This window comes from Bos taurus, chromosome 10, assembly GCF_002263795.3.
Source record: "Bos taurus isolate L1 Dominette 01449 registration number 42190680 breed Hereford chromosome 10, ARS-UCD2.0, whole genome shotgun sequence".
Lineage (NCBI taxonomy): Eukaryota > Metazoa > Chordata > Mammalia > Artiodactyla > Bovidae > Bos > Bos taurus.
Genome location: NC_037337.1, coordinates 19,540,765 through 19,562,153, shown reverse-complemented (window position 1 = coordinate 19,562,153; position 21,389 = coordinate 19,540,765). Strand labels below are relative to the sequence as shown.

General features: G+C 44.8%; 1 protein-coding gene across 2 annotated transcripts in view; it reads left to right on the top strand.

Annotated features, from left to right (window-relative positions):
• ADPGK (ADP dependent glucokinase) overlaps positions 1-16,235 on the top strand; it is a 32,620-nt gene extending 16,385 nt beyond the window's left edge. Inside the window, exons 4-7 of one of the 2 annotated variants that reach the window (NM_001082438.2) lie at positions 4,659-4,779; positions 9,056-9,252; positions 9,872-9,970; positions 14,637-16,235. In NM_001082438.2, coding sequence (NP_001075907.1) covers positions 4,659-4,779; positions 9,056-9,252; positions 9,872-9,970; positions 14,637-15,191 — 972 coding nt within the window. In that variant the 3' untranslated portion in view covers positions 15,192-16,235. The remainder of the gene's footprint in view (positions 1-4,658; positions 4,780-9,055; positions 9,253-9,871; positions 9,971-14,636) is intronic. The other variant, XM_005211332.4, reaches the window with a different exon arrangement.
• The last annotated feature ends 5,154 nt before the right edge of the window (positions 16,236-21,389 follow it).

Here is a 21,389-nt window from a genome sequence, read left to right as displayed (position 1 = left end):
TCCAGTTTCGATTAGTGTCATCGTGATGTATCTTTTCCCGTTCATCTGCTTTTAACCTGTTTGTATCTGTATATTTAGAATGTGTTTCTTGTAAGGCAGCGTACAGTTGAGGCTGGATTTGTAGCGCACTCTGACATTCCTTATCTTTTTTTCTGGCTGCACTAGGCCTTTGTGGCTGTGCTCGGGCCTTCTCTAGTTGCTGCGGGGAGGGACTGCTCTCCTGTGGTGCCCAGGCTTCTCTTGTTGCAGAGCAAGGGCTCCAGGGGCGCGGGCTCATTAGTTGTGGTGCACAGGCTTAGTGGTCCCTCAGCATGGGGGATCTCCCACCAGGGATCAAACCCACGTCCTCTGCATTGGCAGGCAGAGTCCTAACCACTGGACCATCAGGGAAGGCCTTCCTGCCTTTTAATTGGGGCATTTAGACCATTTTCATTTAGTGTCGTTGTTGTATCAGGTTAAATTTAAGTCTCACAGCTTGCTTCTTGTTTTCTTCCTGGTTGATTTAGGATTACTGATGTACATTTTTAGGTTATCACAGTCTGCTTTGAAGTGATATTATTAAACCACCAGATAGAGTTTAAGAACTTTACAGTAGTGTGCCTTCATTTTTCCCCTCCAGTCTCTATACTGTTGTCGGCATATATGTTACTTCAAGACAGACTATTCGTCTCACACTATGCTGTTAATACTTTTCTTCAAATAGTTAATTCTCTTTAAAGACAGTTAAATAATAAAAAGATCTTACGTGCTTACACAGCGTACCATTCCTGGCATTCTTTATTTGTGTGTTTAGATTAGTATTTCCATCTGGTATTTTCCATCTGCCTGAAGGATTTCCTTTCTTGTAGTACAGGTCTGCTGGTGATGAATTCTTTCAGATTCTGTATATCTCATTGTTGTTCAGTCAGTAAGTCCTGTCTGATTCTTTATGACTCCATGGACTGCAGCACCCAGGCTTCCCTGTCCTTCACTATCTCCTGGAGTTTGCTCAGACTCACGCGCATTGAGTCGGTGATGCCACCCAATCATCTCATCCTCAGTCGTCCCCTTCTTCTCCTGCCCTCAATCTTTCCCAGCATCAGGTAGCCAAAGTATTGGAGCTTCAGCATCAGTGCTTCCAATGAATATTCAGGATTGATTTCCTTTAGAATTAACTGGTTTGATTTCCTTGGTGTCCAAGGGACTCTCAAGAGTATTCTCCAGCACAACAGTTCAAAAGCATCAATTCTTCAGCACTCTGCTTTTTCTTTATGGTCCAACTCTCACATCTGTACATGACTACTAGAAAAACCATAGCTTTGACTGTACGGACCTTTGTCAGCAAAGTGATGTCTCTGCTTTTTAATATGCTGTCTAGGTTGGTCATAGCTTTTCTTCCAAGGAGCAAGCGTCTTTTAACTTCATGGCTGCAGTCACCATCCACATTGATTTTGGAGCCCAAGAATATAAAATCTGACACTGTTTCTACTTTTGCCCCATCTATTTGCAATGAAGTGATAGGACCGGATGTCATGGTCATAGTTTTTTGAATGTTGAGTTTTAAGCCAACTTTTTCACTCTCATCTTTCACCTTCATCAAGAGGCTCTTTAGTTCCTCTCTGCTTTCTGCCATAGGGGTGGTGTCATCTGCATATCTGAGGTTATTGATACTTCTCCCAGCCTCTTGGTTCCTGCTTGTGATTCATCCAGCCCAGCATTTCTCATGATGTACTCTGCATAGATGTTAAATAAGCACAGTGACAATATACAGCCTTCATGTCCTCCTTTCCCAATTTTGAGCCAGTCCGTTGTTCCATGTCTGGTTCTAACTGTTGCTTCTTGACCTGAATACAGGTTTCTCAGAAGGCAGATAAGGTGGTCTGGTATTCCCATCTCTTTAAGATTATTGTGATCCACACAGTCAAAGGCTTTAGAGTAGTCAATGAGCCAGATGTTTATCTGAAATTCTTTTGCTTTATCTATGATCCAGCGGACACTGACAGTTTGATCTCTGTTTCCTGTGCCTGTTCTAAATCTGGCTTGTACATTTGGAATTTCTTGGTCCATCCACTGTTGAAGCCTAGCTTGAAGGATTTTGAGCATTACTTTGCTAGCATGTAAAATGAGCACAATTGTATGGTAGTTTGAACATTCTTTGGCATTGCATTTCTTTGGGGTTGGAATGAAAACTGACCTTTTCTGGTCCTGTGGCCACTGCTGAGTTTTGCAAATCTGCTGGCATATTGAGTGCAGCACTTGAACAGCATCATTTTAGGATTTGAAATAGCTAATCTGAAATGTTGTCACCTCCACTAGCTTTGTTCGTAGTGATGCTTCCTAAGGCCCACTTGACTTCACACTCCAGGATGTCTGGCTCTCAGTGAATGACCACACCATCGTGGTTATCCAGGTTGTTAAGATCTTTTTTGTGTAGTTCTTCTGTGTATTCTTGCCACCTCTTATTAATAGCTGCTTCTTCTGTTAGGTCCTTGCCATTTCTATCCTTTATTGTACCCATCTTTGCATGAAATATTCCCTTGGTATCTCCAATTTTCTTGAAGAGATCACTAGTCTTTCTCATTCTGTTGTTTTCCTCAGTTTCTTTGCATTGTTCAGTTAAGAAGGCTTTCTTAACTCTCCTTGCTCTTCTCTGGAACTCTGCATTCAGATGGGTGTATCTTTCCGTTTCTCCTTTTCCTTTCACTTTTCTTTCCTCAGCTATTTGTAAGGCCTCCTCATACAACCATTTTGGCTTCTTGCATTTTTTTTTCTGTGGGATGGTTTTGGTTTCCACCTCCTGTACAGTGTTATAAACCTCCGTCCATAGTTCTTCAGGCACTCTATCTACCAGATCTAATCCCTTGACTCTATTTGTCACTTCCACTGTATAATCATACGGGATTTGATTTAGGTCATACCCGAATGGTCTAGTGGTTTTGCCTACTTTCTACAATTTAAGTCTGAATTTTGCAATAAGGAGCTGATGATCTGAGTCACAGTCAGCTCCAGGTCTTGTTTTTACTGACTGTATAGGGCTTCTCCATCTTCAACTGTAAAGAATAAAATCAGTCTGATTTTGGTATTGACCATCTATACATCTGAACATTCCTTTGGGCTCATTTGCAGAGGGATTTGTAGGGCTCACTCAGTTTTTTTCTGTTTCATAGGTATCACTGTCCTTGTTGCCCAGTGCCCAAATGTTCTGAAAACCGTTGTTTCATGTATTTTATCTGTTTTGTTGTTATTGTTTCAGGCAGGAGGGTAAATCTGGCCCTTGTTGTCTCACCTTGGAAGCCGAAATTCTAGCCAATAATTAGAGAAAATAAATAAAATTACAGGGGTGAGACTTTTCAGATTTGGCAAACAGCAGACATGTGTCAAGGAGAGGGAGATGTATTTTTGCCCAGTAGCTGGGATTTCTTAGATACATGAAAATGCCTCTGTACAAACAAGTGATTAATTAGCAAGTAAAAATACTTTTGGAAGCTTCTGGTGGGGCATATTAAACCTGAAATGATGACGATCATCTCTGAGGACTTTCCTTTGATTCCTGGTCCAAGCCTTCATGCTTCAGTGGTTTTGAGTCTGGCCTGGTCATGAGTGGGGCCAGAGCTGGCATGGCAGAAACAGCAGAAGGTGTGACATGGCTTCTAGAAGGAACTTCCAGGAAGAGGCCGAGGTTGGAGTTGAAGAAAATATTTTTTAAAAGTTGCAGCATACCTCCCCCCAAACTTAATGAACTGAAGTGCTCTTTAATTCTTCTGCTGGGAAGTCTGTCCTGTTCACAAGGCAGCTAAGTGTAGTAGGGAGCCTGCCCCCACAAGTTAGGTCACTGGTTGATTGGAGTCTTGTGACCCTGAGGTTCTTTTCTATACTGTGTACAAGTCAACCAGTTGCTTTTGTCTGGCAGCTTTGAGCAGACAGCACCCAGTATCTCTTTGCTTACACAGGATGTGAGTCAGTAAAGAAAGGAAAGTGAGGTACAGTGCATCTTAGTCTTCTCAGGCTGCCCTGATGACAAAATGCAGTAGACGAGGTGGCTTGAACTGCAGAAATTCGTTTTCTCACAGTTCTGGAGATTGGACAGCCCCAGGATCACAGTTGCAGGAGGGGCTAGTTCCTGGCGAGTATTCTCTTTCCAGCTTGCAGACTGCTGCCTGCTTCTGTGTCCTCAGAGGGCCTTTCTTTAATGGATGTAGTGGAGAAAGAGCAGTTTCTCTCCCCCTTTTCTTCTAAGGCTGCCAGTCCGATTGGTTTAGGAACCCACCCATATGACCTCATTTACCTCCTGAAAACCCTTTCCAGTATCATCACATTGACAGTTAGACTTCGACATGGAAACCAGGGGGGCGGGAGTAGGGGCGGGGAACAAACATTCAGCCCCTAACAGAGTGCCTGGGATTCAGCAGACGCACGAGTGCCCGTGTAACACACGTGGATGCTTGACAAGGGTCTTTTGCCAGCTTCTCATTTCCGGGTACTTTGTGTCCATACCCTCCAGGCCTGCACCCTGGTAGGAGCTCTTCCAGTCCATACCTCCAAACCAGAAGCTTTCAGAATTGGATTTGGAGTCCAGTGGTTTTTGTTGAAAAAAATAAAAGTGCTGGATGTACCTTACTGAACAGATTTCACGGGAAGGGGGCAGATCTCCTGATAGACTTCATATTGCTTGTCTCCAGGTTCTTCTTTGTGGTCCAGTTGGTCCAAAGCTGCATGAGCTCCTTGATGACAATGTATTTGTCCCACCAGAGTCATTGCAGGAAGTGGATGAGTTCCACCTCATTTTAGAGTATCAAGCAGGTAAGAGGAAATAAGTAAGTAATGGCGTAAGCCTGGTCAGAAGGCTGTGTGTTGTCAGGTTGGGGGTATGAATGCGCTAGAAATGTTTCTTTGTAAATTGGCAGGGCCCTGTTCTTGCCTTACCACACGTTTCCTGGTCCCTGGTCCTATGGAGCTGATACAGGCCTTTGTCTCAAGGGAGAGTAATGGAGAGTATTACAACACTGAATAAAGTTCCCAGGTCCTCAAGTATGATTGATCTGAACCCAAGAGAAATCAGGCGGTAGGAGAGCAGGCACCTTAAATGAAAATGTGTGAAACACATGTATATAAAGTTTTCCTTCATTACAAAGAAAAGAGAAGGGCAGGTAACATCTCTGAGCTCTGTGCTGGGTTCTGCCCTCGGCCTTGCTGGCAAGCTGTTCCAGGCTGCTCAGGATTAATTCCAGGCCTCTGGCAAACTTCCTTTGAAGGATTTTCCTTTCCTTTGGGTGCATTAGTGGAAGTGTTTTATATTTAACAACACATACTATTTCACATTATATAATGTTGCAAGATTTAGAATTCCAAATTCACCCCATCCTACCCTACCCCGACTAGATTTTATATGTTAAACAGAACACAGATCTGATTTCTGAGAGATCCTAAATACCAGAATGTATTTTAATTGCTTGAGTCCATGTATTTGCTGTTGTGTCTTTCCTGTGCACAGAACTCTTGAATTTTCGATTTATCACATTGTTAACTCAAGTTAAAGATTTAAGCAACTAAATAGACTAATGGTACCTTAAAGCAGTGCTTAGTTGATAAGCATTAGCCAAGTGCTTCCAAGTCTGATGCTTAAGAAGCTCTTACCTACTACAGTAATTGACTTTAAGATATAAAATATAGTGCATCTTAAAAATTACGCCTTCCTCCAAGTACAAAAAAAGAATTGTTTCTGTTTCTCTTTTGGATGCTTAGTAGAATTGAGGGGGTTAGGAAGGGCAGAGTCTGAAAATTAGAGCCAGAATGTTGGACTGGGCAGTTCCCATCTGCACAGTTTTTGAGTTTCTCTCAGTTTTCATGGGTGAGCAGAGTAATGGCTTTCAGTGCCTGAAGGTGGTGGTGAGCAGTGAACTGCTTCAGCGAAAGGCATGAGTCAGTCTGTTGACTGGAAGGGTCTAGAGCGGCTGAAGGTGTGCCTTTGGGGCGCTGCTGCCGCTGCTGCTAGTTCCACGTCCATCTCGTGTTCGCTTTGTTGGTGCTCCCTTCGGAACCTGTGGTCCCTGTTCCAGTCATCGTCCCTGGTGATGACGGAGTGGAGAGAACTAGCACCAAGCCTTTGGTGTATTTGACCGCTGTGCCTTGTATGTGGTAAAGAAGACAGCACAGCTTATCTTGAGAAGAAGTTGTTTCCATCCTTGGGTTTACAAGCTTCCCACTTTGGTTTTTCTTTTCCGTGCCTTATTTCTTAGTACTAAGCAGCGGCCTTCCAGTTAGCTCAGTGTGAAGTTGCATTTTCATCAGCCTCTGGAGGAAACCTAGTCTGGTGGCAGCAGCCCTCAGGTCAGCTCTCTCAACATAAATCCATCCCCAGCGCCTCTAACCTAGATGGGTAAATTCCCAGAGGGCATTTGTCAACATTTGTCCCTTCTCTCCTACCAGACCTCCTCGGAGAAGCTTATTTTCAGGCTTTGGCCAGTGAGTCACTGCATTGGTTTTGCTGACTTACTGGCTGAAGGGCAGGATCATAAACTGAGAGAAGGGATCACTTAAGGAAATAAATTCAAAACCTAGAAAAGAAGGGCATGGACTTTTATCACAGGCTCACCCTGTCTGCGTTTCAGTCATTTTGCTTCTCGAGCCACTCCATCAGGCCTGTGGAAACTGCAGCGGTCAGCTCTCCACACCCCTCCTTGTCTTTGTCTTGCGGAAGCATGTTTGTTTCTGCCTCCCTCTCCTTTCTGCTGAGGAGATTCGTTTGTTTTGAATGCTGTGTGGCTCTTCTCTCCTAGGTTGGGTTAGATCGTGCTTCTGCACACTTTCAGTCTGAGTAGCAGTTCCAGGTCTTGTCCTGCAGAGAATACCCGTGTTGCGTGTTTTTGCCATTGTACAGAATCGTGTTGGTTTAGGACGCACACCCCTATCGTTTGTTGTGGGCACCTGAGTCATGGGTCTGTCCTCTTCTTCACTGTTCCTTTGCTGATTTCGGTCTTGCAGCTGAATGCCAGGTGTGGTGTGAGGCAGTAAAAGTGTGTTGGTAAAAGAAGACACGGGCCCCTTCCCCAACCCACACATCACTACAGGAGATGGACTCTTGAATAAATGATGGCACAGTCACGTGCCGAGTCCTCTAATACAGCAGTGGCCTGGGGGAGAAGGTGCTGGAATTGAGTCTGCTCGGAGGTGACAGTTCAGTGAGGCCCCCTGCACTGGGTCTTCAGAGATGAAGCAGAGGGGGAATGCTGCCATCAGCTCTGTGGATCACCATGGGGCATTTTCTTTGGACAAAGAATAAGATATGGGTGAGGAGTTAAGAAAGGAATGTGGTGTTTTAACAAATATAACCATTACATCAGGTTTTAGGAAATTGGTGATGTTTTCTTTCCTGCTTTCATAGATTTTTATACATATGTCCCACATATAAAATGTTTTTCAGAGGAATGGATTCAGTAAAGCTGAACTCAGAGCAAGGGGAGGATGGCTGCCACCACCCCACTCCCCCCCCCCCCCCCAAAAAAAAAAACACAGAGGCCCAGCGGAGGCAGGAAGGAAGCGGGGCGCTGACCCAGGGGACAGATCAGCCTGCAGCGTAGAGACCCTCTGCCAGGGTTAGTCTGCCTTGGGAAAAACTTTCTGAAGGAATAGCCAGTAAATGATGAAACCAATGAAAAACTAGGCTTCATCATATGGACTTTGGTTTTGTAAATGGGACAGATGCTTCACGTGGAAGGAAAGCTGTGTAAATGCAGGTCATAAATCATGCCAGTTTCTGGCAGCACCCCAGGCTGGGGGTGACTGCTTTCCCCTGGTGCTCAGGGGGACATGGCCTTAAGGAATTGCCTAGGCAGCCCTTAGGCTGAGTTTTGAGATTTTCAGGACTTTAAGGAGAGGAATGTGGGATCCTCATGGTGTGGCGCAGAGTGAGCTTGGAAAAACCTTGTGCCCCACACGGCCCTCCCTTAGGACTCAGGCACCAGCACCCTCCCCTCGGGTGTGTGGCAGCTGTGTGTATGTGGGGTGGGGGGCATCTTAACTGGTACTTCACCACCTAACTGCACACCAGGATCTACAGGGGCTGCTGTCTGCACATTAAAAACTAGGTTCTGACTAGGCCGATCCTGAGAGGCACTCCTGTAGCTGCAGAGACTCCCAGCTACTGCTGCCCAGGACCCAGCTGGGGAGGGCCTGGCCTCCTCCTGCTTGGGTCAGATTAGTGAACACTGAGTGGGCAGGCTCTGCAGGGGGCCGTGACTGGGCTGTGGGAATCAAAGACACACAGTATTGAGTGGGGATGTGGCCCAAAGATGAGTAATGATACAGGTTTGAACACTAAATAAAACAGTAGAAAACTCAAAGCAAAGTGATAGATCATCAAACTGTGTAAAGGAAAACCACTGGATCCTCAGAGTAGCGGGAGCACACCTTGGGCTGAGCAGTCAGCAACCATTTAGGGAGGAAATAATGCGTGAACTTAGTCTTTATTCCTTATTACTGTCATTATTCCACAGAAGCTTGCTCACAGGAGGCTGGAGCAGCCGTTTACTCTTAGCTTCCAGATCAAATGCCCAGAAGTCACCATTGGGCAGCAGGGCTGGGGGGTGGGGTGTGGTCAGCCTGGCTCTTGGAATTCCAGCCTCCTTAGGTCCCAACGAAGTGACAGGTGCTAGGGCGCGCCCGTGAGGTGGAAGTTGCTTCAGGAAAAGCAGCCTGTCCTGCATGCAGGCCCACACGGTGTGCTGCACACTGGGGTTTGGGAGTCATGCTCTGGGTGGGGAGGGACCCGGGCTCCTGGGTATGCGGGCTGAGGGGACAGAACTTTCCTGGGACTCGAGGGGCATGACCCTGCCAGCCTTTGACAAAGGCACACAGCACCCATACTGTGTTTTTGTGGGGTTGGGGTTTCTGGTTTATTGCCAACCATGGTCCTGGCCGTGGCACTGTGCTCCCCTTAGGCCATGGCAGCTGGGGTTCACTCATCCAGAGGCCCGCCTGCCCCGAGCCAAGGCTCCAGTGAGGTCCTGCCTTCCCCACACAGCTTGGAGACTCAAAGCTTCTTCCTTTTCTTCCCGTTGTGTTGACCGGGCTTTTCTAGGGGAGGAGTGGGACCAGTTAAAAGCTCCCCATGCCAACCGGTTCATCTTCTCCCACGACCTCTCCAACGGGGCCATGAATATGCTGGAGGTGTTTGTGTCTAGCCTGGAGGAGTTTCAGCCAGACCTTGTGGTCCTCTCTGGATTGCACATGATGGAGGGACAGAGCAAGGAGTTCCAGAGGAAGAGGCTCTTGGAGGTAATGGTGGCACTGTTACAGAATTTCACAGATGGCAGCTCATGTTTTCCTTCGGATTTCCGCCTCTCTCGGCCTCTGCAGCCTGCACTGCCTTGTCCTAGGTCCCAGCCTCCCGGGATAGGTCGTGGAGGCCAAGAAGCCTGCCTCCCACTCCAGCAGGGCACCTCATGGTGTTCTTCCAGGCTCAGGCGGCAGCTTGAGTAGGACAGGTCAGAACATCATCTTGCCTGAGCCTCTGCTTCCTGTGCTAAACCAAACATGGCTGCAGGCTGCAGTGTTTGTGGTCTGTGTCCTTCATGTTTTCCGTATCATCTCATTCACATCAGCGTGTTGCAGATTCACACAGCACTTGAAGCCGATTGCTCAGTTTAGGTCCCCAGGAAGAGGCTGGCTGTGTGAACGTTCAGGGGGGTTTCCCAGTGCACTCCAAGTCCTTAACTCCAGCGCCTCCCTGCAGAGCCTAGTTGTCCCTGTTGGGCAAAGCCTCCCTTGTCCACAGAGACTGTGGTCGCCCACGTAGCCAGGAGCTCTCATGAGGATGCACTGCCTCTTGGACCCATCCTTCCCTCTTGCCTGACTCCTTGTTTCTGATGGCAGTGCTCTTCTCTTGTCTCTGCAGGTCGTGACCTCCATTTCTGACATCCCTACGGGTGTTCCAGTTCACCTGGAGCTGGCCAGCATGACCAACAAGGAGCTCATGAGCACCATTGTGCACCAGGTAACCCACGGGCAGTACTCGGGGCTCAGTGTGCTGTGGGTGTCATCTCACCCAGACCCGGTCCACGAGATCCAAGTCAGGAGCCAGGACTGCCCTGGAGCAGGATCTCCTGCTAAGTTAGGAAGACGGCAGAGTTACTGATGGGTTCATTTAGTTCAGTTTAGCCAACTAAACTAAAAAGGCATGTCTGACTCTTTGTGACCCCATGAACTGTATAGCACGCCAGGCCTCCCTGTCCATCACCAACCCCTGGAGTTTACTTAAACTCATGTCCATTGAGTTGGTGATGCCATCCAACCACCTCATCCTCTGTCATCCCCTTCTCCTCCTGCCTTCAATCTTTCCCAGCATCAGGGTCTTTTCCAAGGAGTCAGTTCTTCACATCAGGTGGCCAAAGTATTGGAGCTTCAGCATCAATCCTTACAGTGAAGGACTGATTTCCTTCAGGATTGACTGGTTTGATCTTGCAGTCCCAGGGACTCTCAAGAGTCTTCTCCAACACCACAGTTCAAAAGCACTCAGCTTTCTTTATGGTGCAACTCCCACATCCATACATGACTACTGGAAAAACCATACCTTTGACTAGACAGTACCTTTGTTGGCAAAGTAATGTCTCTGCTTTTTAATATGCTGTCTAGGTTGGTCATAGCTTTCCTTCCAAGGAGCAAGCATCTTTTAATTTCACGGCTGCAGTCACCATCTGCAGTGATTTTGGAGCCCAAAACAATAAAGCCTGTCACTGTTTTGTTTCCCCATCTCTTTGCCATAAAGTGATGGGACCAGATGCCATGATCTTATTTTTTTGAATGTTGAGTTTTAAGCCAGCTTTTTCACTCTCCTTTTTCACTTTCATCAAGAGGCTCTTAAGTTCCTCTTTGTTTTCTGCCATAAGGGTGGTGTTATCTGCATATCTGAGGTTATTGATATTTCTCCCAGCAGTCTTGATCCCAGCTTGTGCTTCATCTAGCCTGGCGTTTCACATGATGTACTCTACATAGAAGTTAAATAAGCAGGGTGACAATATACATCCTTGACGTACTTCTTTCCCAGTTTGGAACCAATCCATTGTTCCATATCTGGTTCTAACTGTTGCTTCTTGACCTGCATACAGATTTCTCAGGAGGCAAGTCAGGGGGTCTTGTATTCCCATCTCTTTCAGAATTTTCCATAGTTTACTGTGATCCACACAGTCAAAGGCTTTGGCGTAGTCAATAAAGCAGAAGTGGATGCTTTTCTGGAACTCTTTTGCTTTTTCTATGATCTAATGGATGTTGGCAATTTGATCTCTGGTTCCTCTGCCTTTTCTAAATCCAACTTGAACATCTGGAAGTTCATGGTTCAAGTACTGTTGAAGCCTGGCTTGGAGAATTTTGAGCATTACTTTGCTAGTGTGTGAGGTGAGTGCATTTGTGCAGTAGTTTGAACATTCTTTGGCATTCCCTTTCTCTGGAATTAGAATGAAAACTGACCTTTTCCAGTCCTGTGGCCACTGCTGAGTTTTCCAAATCTGCTGGCATATTGAGTGCAGCACTTCCACAGCATCATCTTTTAGGATTTGAAATAGGTCAGCTGGAATTCCATCACCTCCACTAGCTTTGTTTGTAGTGATGCTCCCTAAGGCCCACTTGACTTCGCACTCCAGGATGTCTGGCTCTAGGTGGGTGATCACACCATCATGTTTATCTGGGTCCTTAACATCTTTTTTGTATAGTTCTGTGTATTCTTGCCACCTCTTCTTAATATCTTCTGCTTCTGTTAGGTCCATACTGTTTCTGTCCTTTATTGTGCCCATCTTTGCATGAAATGTTCCCTTGGTATTTCTAGTTTTCTTGAAGAGATCTCTAGTCTTTCCCTTTCTATTGTTTTCCTCTATTTCTTTGCATTGATTACTTAAGAAGGCTTTCTTATCTCTCCTTGCTATTCTTTGGAATTCTGCATTCAGATGGGTATATCTTTCCTTTTCTTTGCCTTTCGCTTCTCTTCTTTTCACAGCTATTTGTAAGGCCTCCTCAGACAACCCTTTCCCTTTCTGTGTTTCTTTTTCTTGGGGGTGGTTTTGATCACAGCCTCCTATACAATGTCATGAACCTCTGTCCATAGTTCTTCAGGCACTCTATCAGATCTAATCTCTTGAATCTATTTGTCACTTCTACTGTATAATCATAAGGAATTTGATTTAGGTCATACCTGAATGGTCTGGTGGTTTTGCCTACTTTCTTCAATTTAAGTCTGAATTTTGCAATTAGGAGTTCATGATCTAAGCCATAGTCAGCTCCCACTCTTGTTTTTGCTGACTGTATAGAGCTTCTCCATCTTTGGCTGCAAAAACTATAATCAGTCTGATTTTGATGTGTTTCACGGGGTGTGTTACCAATGGGTTCGTAGTGTGTGTTTCTCCTTCTAGCATGGGGAGGTTGGAAGTGAATGCCTTTTGCAGTGGAACCCAAAGGAGAAAACCAAAAACCCAACCCCGGTGCTTTCAGTTGAACTTCAGGAAGCTCAGAGAAAGGAAATTTGGGGGACACTTCACTCCCTCGCCATCAGGCCCCCAGGTGTTCAGCCTTTGGACAGTAATAATGATCAGATAAATCCAAGAGTAGGATGCTTGAGAGCACAGATTTTGAAAACCAGGATTGGAATACCAGCTTTGCCTGCCACTCTCTAGTTCTGTGAACTTAGGCAGGTTAGTTAACCTCTTGTTTTTTAACGTCTTTCATGGGGTAATGTATGGTTTAAGTCACAAAATATTAAAAGATGCACAGTGAAATCTCCCTTCCTCCTGCCCTTGTACCCACTGTTAGTTACCTCCTTACGAGTTTTGTCTCATCCCTCCAGATTCATTGTGTGCATATATAAGCAAATGGGGAAGAGCCTTATAATTTCATCCCTCTTTATCCCAAAAGATAGCATAGTATACTGCATAGACAGTTGTGCACTTTGCTTTTTTCCACTGGATGCATTTTGGAGATGTTTTCTCTGTCATCACGTGGAGAGTCATCAGTCTCCCTGCTGCCACATGCGTAGAAGCAGCCGTGGTGCACACAGGGTCTTTAATGCCAGCCAGAGCCGAGTGTTTGGCTCACTGCCCTTTTCTGTTCCTACAGCGCTGCAGTGAGTAACCTTTTTTTTTTTTTTTTCAAAGTTCAAATATGAACTTTTAATTTAACTTTTTTTTTTTAAATTTTATTTTTAAACTTTACAATATTGTATTAGTTTTGCCAAATATCGAAATGAATCCGCCACAGGTATACCTGTGTTCCCCATCCTGAACCCTCCTCCGTCCTCCCTCCCCCCTCCCCATACCCTCCCTCTGGGTCGTCCCCTTTTACATGAATTTAATTCGACCCATGACCAGGTACATGTGGATGATACATTCTCAGAAGTTGAACTGCTAGATTGGGGCGTAAAAAGCATTTGGCAGTTTGATCCTGCACAGTTAGCATCCATGAGCACAGCACAGGTTTACTTCTACTTCTTTGCAGTGCTCTTATTTTTCCTGCTGAAACATGATTTTTAAATGTGCTTTCTTATCAGTCAAACATGTGAAAGGTGTTTAGGGCAGTTTTAGGCTCACAGCAGAAGTGAGCAGGATGTAGAGTTCCCGCATGGCTCTCGCACCCCCGCCCCCAGCCACAGCCTCCCCTGTCCGCAGATGGGATATTTGTCACAGTCAGTGAACCAACACTGGCAAGTCGTCGTCATGTAGAGCCCATAGTTTACATTAGGGTTCACGCCTGGTGCTTTTCAGTATGATTTTTATTCATGTATTTCTCTTCCTTGAGGTTATTTTTTCACTTCTTTAAAAAGCCATCTTTGTTTCATTTTCTGCATAACTATCTACCTAACCTTTCTAAGCTTCAGTCCCCTTATCTGTAAGGTGGAGGCAACCCCTCCTTCCTTCAGAGCGTTACAGCAAGAAGTAAGTGAAATAGAGCCATTAGCGTGGCATCTGATATAGACCATACGGCAAGCAGAAGTGCTGTTACACGAGCAGCCCTGACTTTTATATAAATACACACAGGGCTCATCTCTCTTGCACAAACATTCACTTTATGCAAGTCCCTGCTCTGAGGAAGGAAGTGCTAAGTAAGAAAGATAGTGAGGTGGACATCGTGGTTCCCCTCAAAATAGAAGACTTGGCTCCTGTTCGGTGCCGTTTTCCACAGTGTTATTATCGCGTAACAGTCTTCCTAATCCACACCTGCTCAAAAGACTTAGCTCTGACACGAGGCACTCTCCTGGCGACCCTGGCTGTGGGGTGGGCTCTTCTCCACTGTGCGGGTATAACACCTGCTGATGTTCGGGAACTGAGAGTCAGGCCCCATCAGTGGTGAGAGGCTCTGCTGCGTGTGCCGAGGCAGAGACTGGGCACTGTGGAAAGGAATCCAGAGTGCACACTCTGCTTTGTCCTCCAGCGTGTAACAGGAGGCTGGCTCTAATACAGCATCACTGCACCTTCCCGGTTACTGTGTGATATTGCGAGTGGAGATAGCTAGAGGTGTGAGAGCCAAGACAGTGACCTTGATCTGTCACTCAGTGCCTTCAGAGGCAGGGAAGGAAGGAAGATGGCCCTGCCTTCCCTCCTTGACTTCCGTCACTGGCCATGTCCTAGGAGGTTAGGCGCTAGGTGTCCATCAGAAAGAGACCCCCATTTTGTTTCTGTTAGCAGGTCTTTCCTGCCGTGACTTCCCTGGGGCTGAATGAACAGGAGCTGTTATTTCTCAGCCAGTCGGCATCTGGACCTCACTCTTCTCTTTCTTCCTGGAATGGTGTTCCTGATGTGGGCGTGGTCAGCGACATCCTCTTTTGGATCTTGAAGGAACATGGGAAAAGTGAAAGCAGAGCCTCTGACCTCAGCAGGATCCATTTCCACACGCTGGCCTACCACATCCTGGCGACTGTGGATGGACACTGGGCCAACCAGCTGGCTGCTGTGGCTGCAGGCGCCCGCGTGGCGGCGACACAGGCCTGCGCGACGGAGACCATAGACACCCGCCGCGTATCTCTGAAGGCACCCCACGAGTTCATGACCTCCCGTTTGGAGGCCGGCTCCAGGGTTGTGTTAAACCCAAATGAGCCAGTGGTCGAATGGCACAGGGAGGGCGTGTCCTTCCACTTCACACCAGTGTTGGTGTGTAAAGATCCTGTTCGAACTGTGGGCCTCGGAGATGCCATCTCAGCCGAAGGACTCTTCTATTCAGAAGTACACCCTCACTTGTAGGAAGGTTGTTGGGGTCATTTTTCTGATGAAGGAAAACTAGCCAACCTAAAAATGACAGGAATTCAGTGCTCTGGGAAATAGGATTGAGAATGTCAAAAACCATTTCTGTTGATCAAACTGAAAGACAGCCAAAGAAACAACAGCAGATTAAACTGTACCAGATACATTCCAGCCTTTTGACAATTACACAGAAACATTTCAGGTTTTAATCGCAATTCAGCTATCTACTAACAAGACTGGATTTTTGTTCTCGTTGTTTATTTTTATGTTGTGTGTTACAGGGGTAAAAACTTGATTCTCCAACCCCTTTTCAGGTATTTTAGGCCAGACTCCTTGCCCATGAGAGCATGTCAGTTGGAGAAAGCACTCCCTTCTTGCCCACCTCAGATGTGCATGCTCACTCACCCGTTCTCCCCGTCTCTGAAAGCCCAGTGTGAGTTCTTGCATTCTTTCAGCTCAGCACCCATGACAGGATCATAATTTCCATTCAGTGTTACAATGACAATATTCAGTGAATACGCCTTTTCAGTTTTCTGCTCCCAAATTAAGACAGAGCCACAGGTAAGGACAAAATAGCCCTCCTGTGTTTCAGAGAGACAGCAGAGGCTGGGTGCCTCGTGGAGCCCTTGAGGGAACCAGTCACTCTGCAGTTAGGGGCCTGGCTGGCCTGCAGGGTGGTGCTGTGAGCTAAAGGGCTGCACTTTCCTGCCCTGGCTCCTTAACTGTAGACTGGCTGGTCAGAGGCTGCTGTGCCTGGGCCCACCTTCATTGCCCAGCTCTGGACATGATTTCTATAGCAGAAGACTGATCTGTGTTCATTCTGATCCTTAAAGGAATTTTACTTTTACAACTGGAATCTGCTTCTGGGTGTATAACAGATCATGTATATTTTACAGTGATACATCACATCTGTTAAAGAGTTCAACCTCCTAAGAGCCCCAGGATCATAAATAAATTTGTCATATTACGTATTTATTTTTATAAATCGAGACTTCAGCGTGCTTTTAAATATATTAAAAACGATTTACATTTCTGGAATCCTAAGTCTGTCTGTGATTGATTTCATTTCTCCCTTGATTCTGGAGCCAGCTAAAATGTAAATCATTTTGATCTTGACTTGTGACTTACATGTTCCTCTGCTGTTGAGGTGTTTGATTATCTTGTCTTCCCTATCACATTGAGTCTGAGCTGTAGGTCTGTCCTCTGGTTTAAAGTGACATACTAGTCTCAAGCAGTCAAGCCAATATGACCCAGTAATTTGAAAATGTGTGTGAAGAGCCATCTCGATTTGTTCAGAGAACACTGGGAACACGTGTCAACTGGTGGCAGGCCTTCTTGGGTCAGGGGTAATCATTCACGCTGGGCTCACAGCAGCAGCTTCTGGAATCTCAAAGCCACCTCGCGTTCTCAATTTATGACCTTCCCTCCTGGTTTGGCTGAGAAGGAACAGCTTGATTACTCCTTTGAAGACAAGGCTAGAGAACTATGCAGACTGAAATTCAAAGCCAAGGAGCTTATTAAGGAAATCTCTGGCTGCTACCTCATCAGTCTGCCTTGAAACTCAATTAAAAATAATTCAACAATCTTATGTTTTTATTAGAAAAGCTTAAGTGAGAAGAAATTTCTCTTTTCCCAAGAAAGAATAATTCATCATTTATGTTCTAACGCTAAGCAGCAATGTTCTCCGTGTCATCTTTTTCTTACAGGCAGCCCTTGTCCTTAGTACATTCTCAACAAGTTCTCCAGTTCTCGCTGGTGATGTCAAGGAAGATGATCAGGAGGTGTGGACAGCAGTGTTTTCCAAAAGGTGGGTTTTGAACTATTAATCATGACTAAATCAACTTGGGTTATAAAGTGTCAAAATGCATCATACATCATAGGAATAATTCTTTTAAGTATTGTTTATAAAACTATATTCCTGAGTGTGTGTGTGTAGATATGAGTGTACGTGTATCCCTCTGTGTACGTCCCACCTTTCTACAAGCACATTAAGCTTTGGGAGGAAGATTAACTGGGCTCCGTCATCGAGCACGGACAGATGATGCAGCAGTGACTCAATGGACATAAGTCTGAGTTAACTCCGGGAGTTGGTGATGGACAGGGAGGCCTGGCATGCTGCAGTCCATGGGGTTGCAAAGACTTGGACACAACTGAGTGACTGAACTTAACTGATGGATGTTCCTTACTGTACGATCCTGTAATGCCACTCCTGAGGAGTGAAGAGGTGGAGCTGAAGAAGTGGAGCTGCTAGCCCCATGGCTTTCAGCTATATTTTACAAAGGTTTCCATGTATGATTTTATATGAAGAAGAATAGTTTGAAAATCCCCTGGACTAGAAAGGATGCCTGGTGAAAAAGGATCCTTCCTAAAAACTTCTATCACTCACTCTTGCATTCCCTTAAAACTGATTTAATGTTCAGGGAAAAGCTGCAGCACACAGAACACTGTCAGGAGACATAAAAATTCAACCAAAAATCAGTAATAGTTACTGTGCAGATTCAGTTCCATGCTCTTACTCTGTCAAGTTTGGGTGGGGCAGAAGTAATTATTCATCAGCAGAAGAAATCTGAATTCTTTGCAGGGCATGAGATGGCAAGTGTCATATGATGTTGGTACTTTTCCTGAGCCTCATCTTTCCTCATCTGTAAAATGAGACTTGTAATGGTCCTTACGCTTATAGTGTTAATTAAAAAGGAATACCAAGCAAAATATTAGTACAATATGTGGCACGTATTTAAAAGTTGGGTAATTGTCAGTTACAACTGAATAGGCCATTTCCTGGGTCTCTAAAAATAGTTGAAAATCACTGAAGCACTACCACAGTGATCATTTAACATTTTTTGATCTTTTTTTAGGTAAAGATTTTCATTCAAACAATGAAACTGTAGAAATTTCAAGTCCACTTGGTAAGTTTTGGGAAATCTATATATGTATCTAACCCGAGTGCCTGTCCAGATACAGAGCATCTCCATCACCCACATAGTTCCGTCAGGCCACTTCCAGGATAGCATCAGCCTCAACCCTGACCCCCGAAGCACACATCATAATCTTTTTCATCATAAATTATTTTGTCTGTTGTGGAACTTCTTAGAAATGGAAACATACGATATTTATCCTTTTGTTTAAGGCTCTCGTTTTTTAATGTTTCCTGACTTTGATTTTTAAATTTTTATTGAAGAATAGTTGATTTACAATGTTGTGTTAGTTTCAGGTGTACAGCGAACTGATTGTTATAAGTGTATATAAATATGTAGGTTTTTTCTTTTTTACATTTTCTTCCATTATAGGTTATTACAAGATACTGAGTATAGTAACCTGGGCCCTATACTAGGTCCTTGTTGGTGATTTATTTTATATATAGTAGTATATATATTTTAATCCCAAACTCCCTATTTTATCTTCCCCCCTTTCCCTTTGGTAACCGTAATTTTGTTTTCTATGTCTGTGAGTCTCTGTTTTGTAAGTAAATTCATTTGCATCATTTTTTAGACTCCACAGTAAGCAACCTATTTGTCTTCCTCCGTCTGGCTTACTTCACTCAGTATATTACTCTACGGCCACTCACGTTGCTTCAAATGGCATTATTTCGCTCTATAATGGCTGAGTAATATTCCTGTGTGAGTGTGTGTGTGTACATCTTCTTTATCCATTCATCTGTGGATGGACATTTAGGTTGCTTCCATGTCCTGGCTATTGTAAATAGCACTGCAGGGAACACTGGGGTACATGTATCTTTTCGAATTATATTTTTCTCCGGATATATGCTCAGGAGTGGCATTACAGGATCGTACGGTAAGGAACATCCATCAGTTAAGTTCAGTCACTCAGTTGTGTCCAACTCTTTGCAACCCCATGGACTGCAGCATGCCAGGCCTCCCTGTCCATCACCAACTCCGGAGTTAACTCAGACTTATGTCCATTGAGTCAGTGGTGCCATCCAACCATCTCATCCTCTCTTGTCCCCTTCTCCTCCTGCCTGCAATCTTTCTCAGCATCAGGGTCTTTTCAGATGAGTCAGTAGTTCACATCAGGTAGCCAAAGTATTGGAGTTTCAGCTTCAGCATCAGTCCTTCCAATGAATATTCAGGACGGATTTCCTTTAGGATGGACTGGTTGGATCTCCTTGCAGTCCAACAGACTCTAAAGACTCCTCAAGACTCCCCCAACACCAGAGTTCAAAAGCATCAATTCTTCGGCACTCAGCTTTCTTTATAGTCCAACTCTCACATCCATACATGACTACTGGAAAAACCATAGCCTTGACTAGACGGACCTTTGTTGGCAAAGTAATGTCTCTGTTTTTAATATGCTGTCTGGGTTGGTCATAGCTTTTCTTCCAAGGAGTAAGCGTCTTTTAATTTCATGGCTGCAGTCACCATCTGCAGTGATTTTGGAGCCCAGAAAAATAAACTCAGCCACTGTTGCCCTGTCTATTTGCCATGAAGTGATGGGACCAGACGCTGTGGTCTTTGTTTCCTCAATGTTGAGTTTTAAGCCAACTTTTTCACTCTCCTCTTTCACTTTCATCAAGAGGCTATTTCATTCTTCACTTTCTGCCATAAGGGTGGTGTCATCTGCATATCTGAGGTTATTGATACTTCTCTCAGCAATCTTGATTCCAGCTTGTGCTTCATCGAGCCCAGCATTTCTCATGATGTATTCTGCATATAAGTTAAATAAGCAGGGTGACCATATACAGCCTTGACGTACTCCTTTTCCTATTTGGAACCAGTCTGTTGTTCCATGTCCAGTCTAACTGTTGCTTCCTGACCTGCATACAGATTTCTCAAGAGGCAGGTCAGGTGGTCTGGTATTCCCATCTCTTGAAGAATTTTCCACAGTTTATTGTGATCCACACATTCAAAGGCTTTGGCATAGTCAATAAAGCAGAAATAGATGTTTTTCTGGAATTCTCTTGCTTTTTCCATGATCCAGTGGATGTTGGCAATTTGATCTCTGGTCCCTCTGCCTTTTTTAAAACCAGCTTGAACATCAGGAAGTTCACAGTTCACATATTGCTGAAGCCTGGCTTGGAGAATTTTGAGCATTACTTTACTAGCGTGTGAGATGAGTACAATTGTGCGGTAGTTTGAGCATTCTTTGGCATTGCCTTTCTTTGGGATTGGAATGAAAACTGACCTTTTCCAGTCCTGTGGCCACTGCTGAGTTTTCCAGATTTGCTGGCATATTGAGTGCAGCACTTTCACAGCATCATCTTTCAAGATTTGAAAGAACTCAACTGGAATTCCATCACCTCCACTAGTGATTCATAGTGATGCTTTCTAAGGCCCACTTGACTTCACATTCCAGGATGTCTGGCTCTAGGTCAGTGATCATACCATCGTGATTATCTTGGTCATGAAGATCTTTTTAGTACAGTTCTGTGTATTCTTGCCACCTCTTCTTATCTTCTGCTTCTGTTAGGTCCATAGCACTTCTGTCCTTTATCGAGCCCATTTTTGCATGAAATGTTCCCTTGGTATCTCTAATTTTGTTGAAGAGATCTCTAGTCTTTCCCATTCTGTTGTTTTCCTCTGTTTCTTTGCATTGATTGCTGAGGAAGGCTTTCTTATCTCTCCTTGCTATTCTTTGGAACTCTGCATTCAGATGCTTTTATCTTTCCTTTACTCCTTTGCTTTTCGCCTCTCTTCTTTTCACAGCTATTTGTAAGGCCTCCCCAGCCAGCCATTTTGCTTTTTTGTATTTCTTTTCCATGGGGATGGTCTTGATCCCCGTCTCCTGTACAATGTGACGAACCTCCGTCCTTAGTTCATCAGGCACTTTATCAGATCTAGTCCCTTAAATCTATTTCTCACTTCCACTGAATAATCATAAGGGATTTTATTTCAGTCATACCTGAATGGTCTAGTGGTTTTCCCCACTTTCTTCAATTTAAGTCTGAATTTGGCAATAAGGAGTTCATGATCTGAGCCACAGTTAGCTCCCGGTCTTGTTTTTGCTGACTGTATAGAGTTTCTCCATCTTTGGCTGCAAAGAATATAATCAATCTGATTTCAGTGTTGACCATCTGGTGATGTCCATGTGTAGAGTCTTCTTGTGTTGTTGGAAGAGGGTGTTTGCTATGACCAGTGTGTTCTCTTGGCAAAACTCTTATTAGCCTTTGCCCTGCTTCATTCCATATTCCAAGGCCAAATTTGCCTGTTACTCCAGGTGTTTCTTGACTTCCTACTTTTGCAT